Raw genomic sequence first — 16,691 nt, 5'->3', positions numbered from 1 at the left:
TATTATTTTATGTACATGATTTCATGTGATTTCCAAACGCTCACATTATTTTAATGCTATTATGATTCATCCCACAGTCATCCAGATGTTTAGGCTGGATTTGGCATTTTTATCCCTCTTCAAGTCATTCCCAAGGACCTGGGATAAGTAGATGTTACTGTTTGATGATGCTAAAGGTTATTATTGTTATAGTTGATTGCATAGTCATTATTATTAATGGTGATAATATATCAAACAACATCTTTTTTCTTCCTCCTTCAGAACAGATAGTAAATGTATTAAACCACATTCAACTAAAACCAGCATAAATTTTTGGAATATATGCAAACATTGTTATGATTACACACACAATAAAGCTATGCAAGATAAAAGTTTACCAAGATCTTATGTATTAAAAATCCATTCACTTGATGAATAAAAATCATTACAATCATTCTGGTTTTTATTTTTTGAGAAACTTACTTTGCCAATCATTTTGCCAATTGTTGTTCAACAATTCACCAAAAATATAGCAACAAAAGATAGGCACCTTAGCAAAGAAGGATAGAACAGTCAGAGGAGGGGACAAGTCATGACTTATTTGTAATATAGTATAACAGATTTATTAGGACACCTGAATTCAGCCCTTTGCTTTTTAACTTAAAGTTATATTTTCTGCTGGATGCAAAGTTTAATGTACAGGGACAGAAATTATCTTCAAAGAAGTAAAGTTGATGATAAAATAGATGTTTATATTTTGCTTACACTGAAAAAATATATTGATTCTGATCCAAATAAGATTCTACTAGGAATCTTGTGTCAGACCAACATGAAAACACATGGCTGAGGCATAACATTTGTCAAGATAATGTCTTCAATAGATACTACTAAAAGAAATTTGGAGGAACCCTATATTGCTTATCTAAAGTGTTAAAGACATGCTATCTTTTAAAGGAATATAAATATCACAATGAATGTAACAGTTGAAGCAATAGTGCTGAAAAACTACAATAGGAGGAGAAAAATGAAAATCTACATGTGAACAAGTTTAAAACATTTTTTTTCACAAAATGATACTTAAATATATAGATATTTGGCAGGACCAAATTGAGATTGCACAACATAATACAACTAATGTGCTGAGTTTTAAATTGTTACAGTACAAATAATAATTGTCCCCCTTTCTCATTAACATTCTCTCAACCATTCATTTAAAAAAAAAGAATCTGTAAGACAAACCCTCACTGTATAGACTCTAAAAGTAATAGCAATATCCAAATATTTGACAGGTGTCTTATATCTTGCTACTAAACATGTTAAACTATTTGTTGGTTTGTTTGCAAATCCATTGCTTTTACCTGTAAAATGTGACTTCCCAAATGTGACTCAAATACTTCAGTGGCAAGGGCACTGGGGCTTCTCCTGCGCTGGGCACCTATAACTGAATAAAAAAGGGATTATGTTACAATCTCTGCACATTTAGTCATAATGCATCCCAATTTAGGTAATTATTATTATTATCCATTAATATTTTCTATAACATTAACATTTGAAAAATTATAATTAAGGAAAATTATAATTCTATGAAGAACAAAGGAATCCTAATTCTCCACTTTATTTCTTTATGTGGAAGATTGTATTCCAAAGTTGTTCAATATTCCAGACACAGGTCATTTACACATGAACCTCCATAATCAAAATCAGTTTATACAAGATCCAGAATTTACCTAACTTGATACAAAGTTGGGCGATTATACTCAAGCATAGATATTTTGCTACTTGTTATATTGATCAGTTATAGATGAGCAAAAGAGAAACCGAGCATCTTAAAACTCTAAGCATCTTTCCTTGGTTGAGCAATATACCTACCTACAAAAAAAAGAACCTAATAAAAAGCCTTAAGTTTATTATTAGCTTGATTCTATCAAATGAGTTTAGAAAAAAAAAATAGAACTCAGAAACCTATAACTTTGAAAATTTAATAAAGATATATTCTATAAACAAGCTTCAACTTTTGTTTGAAGAAGTTCACTTCAAACAGCACCGTCAAAAATAATTTTAGGACTGCAGGAAATAAAAATACAGAACAAACCCATACAATACTACTGATAGAAGAGTATATCTGTAGCTCTAATGTTGCAGAAAACATTACCAAAATAGGTAATATCTTCAGTGCAAATAGTTAATATTTGTAAGTCAATATCAAATATTTTTATGTAGTAAAATAAAAAGGAATGTGTCTAATCTTCCAAGCCAAACCTTAGGAACATTAAATATATGGTTCTGACATGGAAAATGTCCATCCAATGGTATGTGAAATTATCAATTTCACATTTACAATATGATCACAATAAGAATTCCTCTGCTGCTTATGGTAACACCAAATATGTACCAATGCATGTCACTTGTTTTTCTTCTGATATGGATTAAGTTATAAAATTTGCTTGTATTTTTTTAAAAAAGCTCCATTGTTAAGATTGTGATTTTTATCTCTCCTATGGCGGAAATTTAAATGTTGCTTTAGTAAACCTTAAAGTACAATTCAGAATGCACCAGCTTTTGCCTTAATTTGGGTGAAACTCTTTATTGCAGCCATATATTGTAATTTTGAAGATCAGCTACTGCCTCTCCTGTGCAAATGAGACAACAAAGACTTGATGGAAAGATACATTTTGGGAAAAATAAAATCATCTATATTCCCTTTTTAAACAACTTTGGCTCATCAAATGCTTTCTCTCCTGGCAAAGAGATATGCTTACAAAATAAAATAAAACAAAGCACAAATGCCCTTTGTTGAGCATGGCATGCTCTTTTTTTTCTAGGAAGAGAAATTCTTCCACAATTTCTCAAAGGAAGGTCTTTTTCTTAACAGAGACAGTGGCATTGATACTGAAAAGGCCCAGTGAAACAAGTTTTCTCATAATATCTTCCCTTGGAATGCAGTTGAAATGTGGGAAACTAGAAAGATGGCAGGCCACTAGAGAAATGACTACACAATGAAGAGAAGGACACACACAAACACACACACACACCATTTGGTCATCTAATGCAAGAACATAGCACTTGGAGTTTTGCCAAAAGCTGTTCTCCTTTGAAATCATTTCTAAAGCAAATTCTCTTTCATCAAGCTGAATAAGAAATGATTGTGGGGGGGGGATGCAAAATGTATCTGCCAAGCAGTACTATATGTCTGAAGCATAGGCTTCATGGAGCTGTTCCAAAGTTGTGATAGTAGATTAGAAAACAATACAATGTCTTCCCTGTGCCTCAAATTTCCTCTGTTCAAGTCCATCTTTTCTGCAGTTGGTTTCCACAAAATACATTGAGATGGCAACTGAAACTGTTCCTTAGATGCTTCCAAAAGATTTCCTTCCACATACTCCTTACTTAGTTTCCTAAAATTGTTACTTTGTAGGGGGGAGCAGGAAATTAATCAAAAGCAGGTACTGCCAATTTTACAAAGGATCAAACAGTTCTAAAAGTATAAATCTATTACACTAAGGAATTGCACTAATATATCTAAAAATGCTCAAGAACATACAAAAATGAACCATGTTACAATTATATGTCTTGGTTTATTGTAATAAAAGAGTTCTATGTTTCACATTATATAGTACAAACATCCATTGGGGTCAGCAAAAAGAGCTTTTGTTATTAGGCAGATACGTGCTGAAATGTAAAGATTATAATACTAACATATGCAGCTTATGCACAAAATGGAGCATGAAGTTATATATAGTCAGCAGTGAAGTATCTTCCTATCTCCAGAAACAAAATTAGATATCACAAAAAGCTTCCCTTATGTCTGTCAATCTCAGCAGAGATAATCCTTTTAATATGGAACTCAAAAACATGTGCAGCCTTCCAATTCAATGCAGGACAATTGTTAGTACATTAACTGGTTCTTTTTTGCCAGTAAATAGACAAAACCTTGTAAACAAGAAAGCTCAGGGTATATGCTCTTATGCCTGCAAGAAATTGTTAGATTAGAATAAATCTTCTATATCTGCAAGTTTACTACATTACTGGAAGAAATATTTTTGCAAAAACGCTTATTGTTGTAGTAAATGCAGTATGACCCCAACACTCATTACTTAATGGCAAATCTCGGCCAATCTATTCAGGAGCTGCTACTGAAAGCATGGGTTTCTTTTCTGAAATTGGCCTGATCATTGATCAATCTAGTGAGAATAAATTCCATAGAAATGATTTGTAAGGGGCATTTGCATTATTAGTGCCGAAAGACATATGACATCCATTTAAGAGTAGACATGGGATATTGGTTTGGAAATGTAGCATTTTGGCTATTCCTTTTAATTTCTTTGCAGGAAACATTGCACTTTTTATATCAAGCAACAAATTTCCTGCTGAAGTAATGTATTACCCTAAAAGTTAGAGAAGCTGAATATTCTAAATCCAACACTTTGTCACCTTGATTTCAGAAAGGAAATCAAGGTGATATATACAACAATCAACCTTGAGTGTATTTCTTGTTAGTTGCTGTTATGTCCCTGGACCTTGAAGAAGTTCCCACCCAGGTCCGTTCACGCTGCAGGGGCAGCTGCCCCTTCTCATTGGCTGGGTTTCCCCAGCAGCCTGCTATAAAAGCAGGCTGCTGGGTCCAGCCCTTTCGCTGTTCGCTGCGAGCCAGTTCCAGGCTGAGCAAGCACGTTCAGTCCTTGTAAATAAACCTTGTTGCACTAAGCCCTGGTTCAGCCTCTTATTTCCCATACTTAATACTGGCGACGAGGATGGGATGGCTACCAGAGGCAAGCTGCAACACTGAATCACTAAAACGCTGATCCGCAGCCCAGAGAGAGAGCGATCAGCCAAAATAAGGGCAAACGCTGACCGCAACCCAGAGAGAGAGCGATCAGCCCGAAATGAGAACGAACGCTGAATCACTAAAACGCTGATCCGCAGCCCAGAGAGAGAGCGATCAGCCAAAATGAAGCAAACGCTGATCGCAACCCAGAGAGAAAGCGATCAGCAAACAAGCTAGTGAAAGTGAGAAGCGCCTGTAGCCGCTTGTTAGCATAAGCTACAGAGGAAGTGTAACGCTGCGAGCTGCAGCCGCCGTGCCGTTTAGGCGCGAAATTCAAACAGCTGTCAGCTGAAGCACATTCAAATACAACACAGCGTTGTATTACGAAATCGCTAACGCCCACACAGGCGCGAATTTCAAAAGACGCTGCCAACGACCGTGCAGTCTAAATACCTTCTGATCCCCAGAGAGAGAGAAGGGAATTGCGAAATTTCCCCAGAGCTGAAGTCACTTGCCTAGCACAGGCACTAAACCTCTACTGCTACCCCAGAGAGAGAGAGCACTTGCCTAGCACAGGCACTAAACCTCTACTGCTACCCAGAGAGAGAGCATTTTCCCCAACAGGTTAACCAGTAGACCCACAACATGAACTCCAATCCAGCCTTCCCAGCGTTCAAGCCGGATGAGGAGAAGTGGGAATCATACAAGAATCGGTTTAATCATTACATCGACGCCATTGGATTGGCTGATGCAGGGGAACACCGAAGAAAGCATATTTCCTGACCTACTGTGGAGCCATCGTCTTCGATACGCCACAGCTCTTGTGGCTCCACGTGAGTTAAAGAATGTCCCCTGGACAGAACTGTTAGAAATCCTTACTAACCACTATTCTCCTAGACCTTCACAGATTGCCAGACGCTTCACCTTCAGAATGAGGAAGCAGGGGGACAAAGAGAGCATCAATCAGTACATGGCTGCTCTCAGGACTGCAGCACTCCATTGTGGGTTTGGCAGCTATCTTGATGACATGCTCCTAGACCAGCTGGTCTGCGGGGTCAAGGACCTGCACCTACAAAGACGGCTGCTCGCCAAAAAGACCTTAAACTCGCTCAAGCCATCGAGGAAGCCCTGGCAGAGGAGCTGGCATCTCATTCAGCCACCGAGATCCAAGGTCCTGTCACCAAGCAAACGGCAGTTCCCGTCCACTCAGAAGAGGTGGTCAACGAGGAAGACCCAAGTGACGAGGCCGACATTCACCGCCTCACAAACGCCAGGCGCCCGCAGGCAGGAACCAGACAAGATAACACCGGGCCATCCAAGCACATCACCCTGTGCCTTTCCTGTGGTGGACCTCACCTGAGGATCACATGCAAATTCAAAGGAGCCACTTGCAACAACTGCCATAAGAAGGGGCACATTGCAAGAGTATGCCAAGCCTCACACAACGTAGCACAAAGGGCATCTTCATTCGCACATGCCGGGCCCCAAAGGCAAGTATTAAACTGTCGCACACACCTCTGCGCTAATCACACTTGCTATTCTATTAGTAAAATCTCTCTTTCCGTCTTATTAGAAGGTAAACCTTGCAACATGGAGGTTGACACGGGTCAGCGCTCTCCATTATTTCCTGGAACACCCTCAAGGAGCTTCAACCCAGCCTATCAAGAAACCGACTCCAGAAGTGCCAGCTTAGCCTAAAGGACTACCAGGGGAAGACCATTCCTGTAATCGGCAGAGGCAAGTTTTTTGTTAATTTTAAAACCTTTAAGGGCCACCTACCTCTAGTGGTAGTGAGCGGCAACCTCCCTACACTTTTGGGACTTGATTGGTTTCCCCACCTCGGTTTAGGGCTAACAGGAGTCCATGCTACCTCAACCTCTGACACGGACTCCCTGTTTGCTGATTACGCAGACGTATTCAGTGATGAGTTAGGGTGTTATAACGGCACCCCTATCTCATTTTCAGTCGATCCCCAGGCAGTCCCAATTCAGTTAAAACCTCGCAGAGTTCCATTCGCCATTCGGCCTAAATTAGACCTTGAATTAGATAAATTACTAAAACAAGGGATCCTGGAGCCTACAGACTTCGCCAAATGGGAGACGCCCATCGTCACACCCTCAAAAAGATGGTAGCCTGAGAATTTGCTCAGACTACAAGACCACAATCAATAAATTCTTGCAAGTTAGCGCTTATCCAGTACCCGTCATTCAGCATTTATTACATACTTTTGAACCTGGCACTATCTTTCCCAAATTGGACATGTCTCAAGCATATCAACAGTTCCCTGTTGATGACCAAAGGCAGAACTTCAGACCATTGTCACCCACAGGGTGCCTTCCGGTGCAAGCGTCTCCAGTTTGGCGTAAGTGTTGCCCCAGGCATTTTTCAATCCCTCATGGAGCGGATTTTACAGGGCCTTCCTGGAGTAGTACCCTACTTCGATGACATCTTAGTCTCGGCCAGGAACAGACCCCAACTCTTCCAGAGAGTTCGAGCAGTCCTAGAGAGGTTCAGGCAGCATGGCCTCAAGTTAAAAAAAGAAAAATGTGCCATTGCCACTAGACAGGTGGACTTTCTGGGTTATAAAATTGACGCCTCAGGCATTCACCCCTGGAGTCCAAGGTTAAGGCAATACACGAGGCACCCACTCCAACCTCCAAAGCGGAACTGCAGGCCTTTTTGGGGCTCTTGAACTTTTACGCGTCGTTCCTGCCCCATAAAGCCTCTGTGGCAGAACCCTCCACAGACTTCTGGATAAAAAACGGTTTGGCATTGGGGACACAAAGAAGACTCCGCTTTCCGCACAGTCAAGTCGCTACTCACATCAGAGGCAGTGCTTATCCAGTTTGACCCCAACCTTCCATTAGTACTGGCAGCAGACGCATCTCCCTTCGGAATTGGGGCAGTCTTAAGCCACAAGCTCCCCAACGGCTCCGAGGCCCCTATCACTTTTTTTTTCCAGGACGCTCTCTGCAACAGAGCGCAATTACAGTCAGATCGATAAAGAAGCCTTGGCAGCTGTTGCAGCGGTGAAGAAATTTCACGAATTTCTCTTTGGCCACTTTTTCGAGCTAGTCACGGACCACAAACCGCTCTTAGGGTTACTAGCAGGTGACAAGCAGACCCCTCAAATTCTGTCCCCCAGAATGACCAGATGGACCCTTTTCCTAGCAGCATACTCGTATAGACTTGCACCGCCCAGGTAAAACATTGTCCCACGCAGACGCCCTCAGCCGCTGCCCCCTGCCTGCCCCAGCTGAAGACCCTGCCCGGTCAACGCCATTTTTGAAGTCACCCAACTGGACCTCCCAATCACTGCCCTTGATATTGCCAATAAATCCAAAGCGGACAAAACGATTGCCCAGGTACTGGACTGGGTGAGGAGGGGTGGCCAGGCAGTGACATTGAAGCTAAATTCACTCCATTTAAGACCCGCTTACAGGAACTGTCGAGCTTACAGGGCTGCCTGCTGTGGGGCACTCGAGTGGTCATCCCGACATCTCTGCGTACCCGAGTGCTGGAGGCGTTGCACGAGGGCCACCCGGGCATCGTCAGAATGAAGGCGTTGGCGCGAAGCTACATTTGGTGGCCCGGCCTCGACGAGGACATCAACAAATGGGTAAGCTCCTGCCATCCCTGCCAGGTTTCCCGTCCATCCCCTCCAATTGCCACCCCCACCAAGTGGGAAAGTGCCAACGCACCCTGGTCCAGGATTCACATCGATCTTGCGGGCCCATTGCATGGCAAAATGTTCCTCGTGGTCGTAGACTCTTATTCAAAGTGGATTGATGTGGCACAACTATCCACGACCACTTCACAAGCAGTCATCAAGGCATTGACTCGCCTGTTCGTTATGCACGGTCTACCAGACTCCATTGTTTCCGACAATGGTCCCCAATTCGCGTCAACCGAATTCAGTCGTTTTACGGCCAACCTGGGCATTCGTCACATCTTCACGGCCCCCTTTCATCCTGCCAGTAACGGGCTGGCAGAGAGAGCTGTTAGGACCACTAAAGAAGCCCTGGCCAGGTTCAACAAGGATGACTGGCACCACAAACTATCCTGTTTCCTGTTAAGCCAGCATTCAACCCCTTGCACGGTAACCAACAAGTCCCGGCCGAGCTTCTGATGGGCAGACGCCTGCGAACTGTATTGGACAGGCTTCACCCACATTACTGCCCTGACTCTCCTCTCGCTTCCACATCGGGGAGTAGGCATTTTGTCTTGCAGGAACCCGTGTTCGCGAGAAACTTCACTGGCGACCCATTGTGGATCCCGGGAGAAATCGTAGCCATCACAGGACCCAGATCATACCGGGTCAAGCTGGAAGATGGCCGGGTCTGGAGACGACATCTGGACCAGCTTCGGAGACGCCAGGGCACCCACGTCAGCCGCGACTCGTGGGCACAGACCGGTGAGAGTCCGCTGCAACTACCACACAGCAACATCTACCCCGATGACCTGCTAACACCTTCAGCCGGACCAGAGAATCCAAATGCTGACTGCGGCGACCTAGCGTCCAACCCATCCGAGCCAGACGGCGTGAGGACACTCCCAGCGTCCAGCCCTTCTAGCCCCGGACCTGCTCCGACCGAGGGTGGTACTCGGGACTCATCATCAAGCCAACAGTCACCGACGGACTCTGATCCACCAAACAGCACACCAGAGTTGCGCCGCTCTGGACGTCAGCACAAACCTCCCGTATACCTCAAGGACTATGCGTGTTCGCATCTGGGGGAAGGGGTGTTATGTCCCTGGACCTTGAAGAAGTTCCCACCCAGGTCCGTTCACGCTGCAGGGGCAGCTGCCCCTTCTCATTGGCTGGGTTTCCCCAGCAGCCTGCTATAAAAGCAGGCTGCTGGGTCCAGCCCTTTCGCTGTTCGCTGCGAGCCAGTTCCAGGCTGAGCAAGCACGTTCAGTCCTTGTAAATAAACCTTGTTGCACTAAGCCCTGGTTCAGCCTCTTATTTCCCATACTTAATAGTTGCTATACTTTAAATAGGGTCATTTATTACCATAAGGATAAAAATATTTTTTTAAAAAAAGATGCCAAAAGCTTTCATTTTAGGCAACACTAAAGAAGTCAGCCAGTTTATAATACCCTGAAAGATGATTCTATTCCTGTGCTATTAAATATGTTTACAAAATATTATGTTAAGATATTTAAATTTTAATATCTGCAGCAGTGAAGGATTGGAAAATGAGTAAGAACACACAGTTATAGCTAATTGGTTAAAAAGAAAGCTGGCCACTACATGAGGCAACCTGAGCTGTGATTAGCTGCTGTGAATGAAAAGCGGGAGCTTTCTTATTTCCTGTCTTTTTTCCTCTGTGCTTTTTGTAATTTACCTCATGATGTTCCTGCTGGGTTGATTTACCTGACAATGCTCCTGCTTGCCTATCTTATTTAATGTAAATATATGTATTTATATAAAACTGCAAGTTCATGTTGGCGTGTCAGACTCCATTTGGACACCCCCGGACACATTACTAGGTGCAAAAAACAACCACCACCACCAGGCCTTAGCACTAGTGCAGAAGAAAACTGAAATCTCAGAGCCTGAGTCAGTTTCATCTAGCCAAAGTTGGATTGGAGACACCAAGAAGCACCAGAGAAACAGGGCATGGAGGAGTTTTTAATGATTTTTCACCTTTAAAAATTAATCTGACTGAATCCCAGAGGGACTGATGTATATATAAATTTATAATGTGGTTTACCTGGAAGTAAACCTTAGTGAACTCAATGTTATATATTTTTGAGATGCAATGATCATGGAGAGGACAGAGCAAATGGGTGAGGAAAAAGAAGGCAAAACTACTAAGTTTGGCATCAACTATAACCATTTGCTAATCCAGCTCAGGAAGCATATATATGAGACAAACTTTACTGCCTATGAAGATCACTCTCCTGTCTATACAAATATTAAAACACATCCCTACATAAATGTTTAACTGTTTACTCCAGTCCTGGTGAAATGAATCACAACCACACAACATATTACATTCAATTAAATAGAATTCCCAGAAAGTAATTTGTGATGGTATGCAGCGATGCTGGAAGACAACAAATGGCGTTCTTTCCCTACTTAAGAACTTTCTCCATGAACCCAAATCCCCATAATCAAGCATAAAACAAACATGGTCAAGAAAACCCTTTCTTCTTTTGGTTTGTTGAAAAAAGCTCTCAGCTCTCAGTTTAAGTTGCCTGTGGAAACTGCATATTTGCTTAGGAAAGCTTTCTCTGTTCTCATACAACTGTGTCCAGGGAAAAGGGACAGATTATTAACATCAAGTCAGAGTGCCACTATATAGCATCAGACTGCACTAGCTTGTAAAGAAAAAAAGTCTAAATCTGTTGTCTTGATTTTTTTTTCCTGATCCCTAAGGTTCGTGTTTATGACATTTGTAACATCTGCTACAAATGCTGAGGTAAGTCAGGCACAACCTTATTACTTCCAATCTAATGCTCCATTCATCCACAGGGCTTTTGTATGCCACAAGTATGTCAAAAACTGCAGGATCTACATGAAGCAGGATACAATACATGTATTCCTGAAATATACTGCACTGTATGTTAGAGAAGCAATGTTATTGCCAGCAGACTTTTTAAATATTAGTGTAAGATAGATATATATAAAACCTGATAATACTTTGGAAACTTCTACCTCAGCAATTTTCAACACCCATACTTTTCCCTTGCTTAACATACACATACACACACGCACACATACACACACAGAGAGAGTCTTCTTTGGGGTCTGCATGTTCCAAAAGCAACATACATACATATTTAAAACAAAGCACAAATGTAACCAGGGGTGAACTGGAGAATTTGCAAATCCATATATTAACAGAATTTACAAGAGAATTAAAATTTACAAGACTAGAACATCAAATAGTGAACAGAGTGAATAAAGAGAATAGCCACATAACTCAGAGAATGATAGTAGATGGAATAGTCAACTTTAACTCAAATAAGAAATCATCTGAAAAAAGGAAATAAGAAAAAGCATAGAAACACAGCCTATGGCTGAACATTAGACATTTCTCTCCTAAGTGAAATATAAATACAGAGAAAGTCGTATTTCAACAAATAAACCAAAACCTTGTGTTTTATAGCCATAATTTTCCCTTGACTCAATGAATGACAAATTTTTTATAAGCTATCAAGATTATCCATATTTCTTTTTCATTATAGCATTTGGCTTCATTTATTACAATATATCTATATATGTTAAATTCAAATTAGACATGAATCCAAAACAGCATTTTTGTGGATTGTCTCGATATCAATAAATTTGATTTTTAGAGATCTAGATGTTTAGAAAAAAAAAGACAAAATGGACAGGCAAACCTTAATTAAGGTTGCTCATTTTTATCAGAACGAATATGAAGGACTGCCTTGCCCATCTGATCATTTACATCTTCTAGTCTTAATTTTTGTTTTCTAGATAGTAATGTTTCACTTCTGCTTAAATAGAGGCAAGTTACCTGAAGGAGTGGCTATCTCTCATGGTTTTTGCCCATGTGGAAAAGATGGGCCAGAGTTGTTCTACCTCAATTAAACAATGCTTCTATCAGGACCCAGAAAGATGCACTTTTTTAATTGAAGTACCTTTTCTCTGGAATGATATCCACCTAGTTCCGTAAAAAGTTGATTGTTCTCTCAAGCCCTTGTGGAGAATGCTTATGGGGCTCTGGTTGATTGTTTGATGTGTGATTTGTCTGGATACTGAGATTTTTACATTTTAATTGTACATTATCCAGAATAGAAGTTGTGCATATAATCAAACAGTCTACCAATGACTATAGAAATTGGTATATTATCCTAAGCATGCAATATTATTTTTACATCTATTTTTAATTTCTTACACAAAGCTTTAGCATGAAATACTATTAATTTAATATAGTAATTAATTTCATTTAATATTTTTATTGACTATTCTTGATGGATTATTTATGGCTCAGCAACAAAAATAAAGCCCTTCTCTTTTTCTACAACTTTTGACAATATTTCCCCAGCAGCAGTTCAAAAGCATTCTTTTTAATAGATTACAGGTACACAGAATTTCACAGCCAGCCTTTTTTTTTGGAAGGGAATACGTGCCATTAAGTCATTGTCTATTCTTACAGCCTACATGGACAGATTGTTTTCATGATGATCTGTCGCTAAACTGATCGTTCAGCAATTCCAACACAGTGCTCACTGCTATTACAACCAGCTCTAGCCACCTTGTTGTCAATCTTCCTTTTCTCTTTCCTTCCACCTATCTCAGTATTAGAGCCTTTTCCAGAGAAATGGGTCTTTACATAATGGGTGCGAAGTAGGATAATTTGGTCATTTGTGACTTGAATGAGTGGGTTGATTTGTTTGATGATTTATTACTTTGTTTCTTCATTGGCTGTCCACAATATGCTCAAGAATGTTCTCGAACACCAACACTCAAAAGTGTCAATGCTCTTCCTGTGTTGTTTCTTTGAAATCTAACTATTACTTTCATAGAATGCCACAGGGAATGCCATGCCTTGCACAATCGGATCTTTGAAGATATAGTCATACCAGCATTTGAATCTTTTTCAAGGCTTTAACGGCTGTTCTATCAAGTGTTAAACTGTGGTTTCTTATTGCTTCTTTTTTTTTTACTGTTGATGGTTGATTCTGAAAAGCGGAAGCAATCCACCACTTTGTCATCTTCTCTGTCATTTCTAAGGCTGGTTCTTCTATTACATAAGTGCAATCAAAATGCACTCAAACTGGGGAGCAGATTATGTTTTAGGTAGTAGTCAGTATAACTGAACTTAATTTCTATGAAATTTTACTAATTTTCTAACTTTATTTAAGTAACTTTACTAATTCTTTTCATTACATTCATGCAGTCATTTTCCACTTACAGCGGATGAACATGAAGATACCCTATATTTGCATTTAAAATTGCTGATTGTCAATATCTATCTATTCTATGATTGTCATATCTATTCACAAATTGCAGTTATGGGATTCCAGCAGCAGCAGCTACTATGGCCAATGGCCTATGGAACTGTAAATACATCTACATCTGAAAGGACAAAAGTTGACATACTGATCTGGATTTCATAAATCCAGATAGCCACTAGTGAGAACAGAGAGAAACAGAAATCTGTTTTCTGCCATTGAGTAATTATCTACATTTTGGCAATACAGATCTCAAATGTCTAGACAAAAGTCTCTCATTCATTGGAACATGATTTCAATGCAGCAAAACAGGAAATGAGTTATATATAAATTTGGTGGCTGCAAAGTATTTCATTGTTTTTTAGTTTTGGAATATATGAACCCAAGTGAATGCAGTATGACCCCAACACTCATTACTTAATGGCAAATCTCGGCCAATCTATTCAGGAGCTACTACTGAAAGCGTGGATTTCTTTTCTGAAATTGGCCTGATCATTGATCAATCTAGTGAGAATAAATTCCATAGAAATGATTTGTAAGGGGCATTTGCATTATTGGTGCCGAAAGACATATGACATCCATTTAAGAGTAGACATGGGATATTGGTTTGGAAATGTAGCATTTTGGCTATTCCTTTTAATTTCTTTGCAGGAAACACTGCACTTTTTATATCAAGCAACAAATTTCCTGCTGAAGTAATGTATTACCCTAAAAGTTAGAGAAGCTGAATACTCTAAATCCAACACTTTGTCACCTTGATTTCAGAAAGGAAATCAAGGTGATATATACAACAACCAACCTTGAGTGTATTTCTTGCTAGTTGGTATACTTTACATAGGGTCATTTTTTACCATAAGGATAAAAATATTTTTTTTTTCAAAAAAAAAAAAGATGCCAAAAGCTTTCATTTTAGGCAACACTAAGGAAGTCAGCCAGTTTATAATACTCTGAAAGATGATTCCATTCCTGTGCTACTAAATATGTTTACAAAATATTATGTTAAGATATTTAAATTTTAATATCTGCAGCAGTGAAGGATTGGAAAATGAGTAAGAACACACAGTTATAGCTAATCGGTTAAAAAGAAAGCTGGCCACTACATGAGGCAACCTGAGCTGTGATTAGTTGCTGTGAATGAAAAGTGGGAGCTTTCTTATTTCCTCTCTTTTTTCCTCTGAGTGCTATATGTGCTTTTTGTAATTTACCTCATGATGTTCCTGCTTGCCTATCTTATTTAATGTAAATATATGTATTTATATAAAACTGCAAGTTCATGTCAGCGTGTCTGACTCCATTTGGACACCCCAGACACATTACTAGGTGCAAAAAAACAACAACCCACCAGGCCTTAGCACTAGTGCAGAAGAAAACTGAAATCTCAGAGCCTGGGTCAAAGTTTCATCTAGCCAAAGTTGGATTGGAGATACCAAGAAGCACCAGAGAAACAGGGCATGGAGGAGTTTTTAATGATTTTTGAACATGATTTCAATGCAGCAAAAGAAGATATGAGTTATATATGAATTTGGTGGCTGCAAAGTATTTCGTTTTTCAGTTTTGGAATATATGAACCCAAGAAGTCTAAACCTGAGAGAAGTCTAAAAATTGCCAAATGGGGAGCAATACTAACAATTGCTAACACATTAAATAAGAGCAACAGCTCTCTTATATAATGTATTAAGTGCAAAAAAAGACAATTTCCATCATCCAAGTCATATATTTTTAGTCAAAACTCCAAGGATTATTTCTTTTTAGCCCCCATACTTGGATATGCTCTACTTTTAGATCCATATTTGATAGAAACAATTAGAATGCTAAACACTTTCACTTATATTAGACATAATACAAATAAATCAATACTCATATTCATCAGAAAAGCAAAGCCTTCCCTTCTCTCCTATGCAGGTAAATACCAGAAAGTAAACTGGTTCTAGTATAAGCCTCTCTCCAATGTGTATTCAATATATCTTTGGGGAAAATATGGTGGTGTCATTAACCTTTTGGATAAAGTTAAAGTCTGCATCATACGTTCTGATGAACCATGTATTTTACAGTGTGTTTGTGTGCCCATGTCCAATGGTTTGTAAACTGTAGTTTAATGATTTAATATGAAATTTGAGCTGGATCCCTTGTGCCTTATTTAATAAACCACAGATAAGCAAACTATAACTCTATAAACTGCATCTCAAATTATAAACTATAAAATCAAACTATGACAATATTTCTCAATCACAGCAAGTTTAAGATGCATACTGACTGAGGAATTCTGGGAGTTGAAGTTCACAAAAAAGTTGTTGAGATTGCTCAGAAACATTGACCTAAATAAAAATTACTCCAGTTAAACATCCGTTCTTTAGTTGGTTATTCCATAGTACCATGTATTTGAGTTGCTTTTCAGACACATTCACTGAATTCTATGTATTTATTCCCCTACCATTTGTGAACTATATATACTATATACAAATGCACACACACCAGGGGTGGGATTCAAATTTTTAACAACTGTGGGTGTGGCTTAGATGGTGGACATGGCTTGGTGGTCATGTGACTGGCTGGGCTTGGCCAATTCAATATCACTCACATCGAGGCACGCATCTCTTCGCCTGGCCTCTCGTGACTGTAGGGATGCTGCAATAGTCGTAAGTGTGAAAAATGGTCATAAGTCACTTTGTAACTTTGAATGGTCACTCCAAACAAGCAAAGTACCAGCAAAGGAGGGGAAAAAAGCTCCAGAGAAATTCCTGAGACAGGAAGTCTAATCCTGCCAAGAATGTAATAAGGGTTAATGGAGAGGCAGTTCCTTACAGTATTAACAACTGTTAACAACTGGTTCTAGCGAATAGGTGTGAACTGGTAGAATCCCAGCCCCCCCCCCCCCTCTCTCTCTCACACACACACACACTCCTATGTAGAACTCTCCCTAAGATATCTGGTTCATTTTATTCTACAGTCATGATGAGCTGTAGTTTTTGTAAGCCCAACTGGACAACAGATGTGATATTTAATTGCTACAATTCTT

General features: G+C 39.8%; 1 protein-coding gene across 14 annotated transcripts in view; it reads right to left on the bottom strand.

Moving 5' to 3' along the window:
* Window positions 1-16,691, bottom strand: part of NPAS3 (neuronal PAS domain protein 3) — a 775,438-nt gene that overhangs the window by 334,858 nt on the left and 423,889 nt on the right. For all 14 annotated transcript variants that reach the window (XM_087921893.1, XM_087921891.1, XM_087921890.1 and 11 more), the window contains one exon: window positions 1,338-1,420. In XM_087921893.1, coding sequence (XP_087778019.1) covers window positions 1,338-1,420 — 83 coding nt within the window. The remainder of the gene's footprint in view (window positions 1-1,337; window positions 1,421-16,691) is intronic.

This window comes from Pseudonaja textilis, chromosome 1 (assembly GCF_049901715.1).
Source record: "Pseudonaja textilis isolate UNSWEBS1 chromosome 1, rPseTex1.2, whole genome shotgun sequence".
Taxonomy (NCBI): domain Eukaryota; kingdom Metazoa; phylum Chordata; class Lepidosauria; order Squamata; family Elapidae; genus Pseudonaja; species Pseudonaja textilis.
The sequence above is the reverse complement of the archived record's forward strand: the minus strand, read 5'-3'. Positions and strand labels throughout refer to the sequence as shown.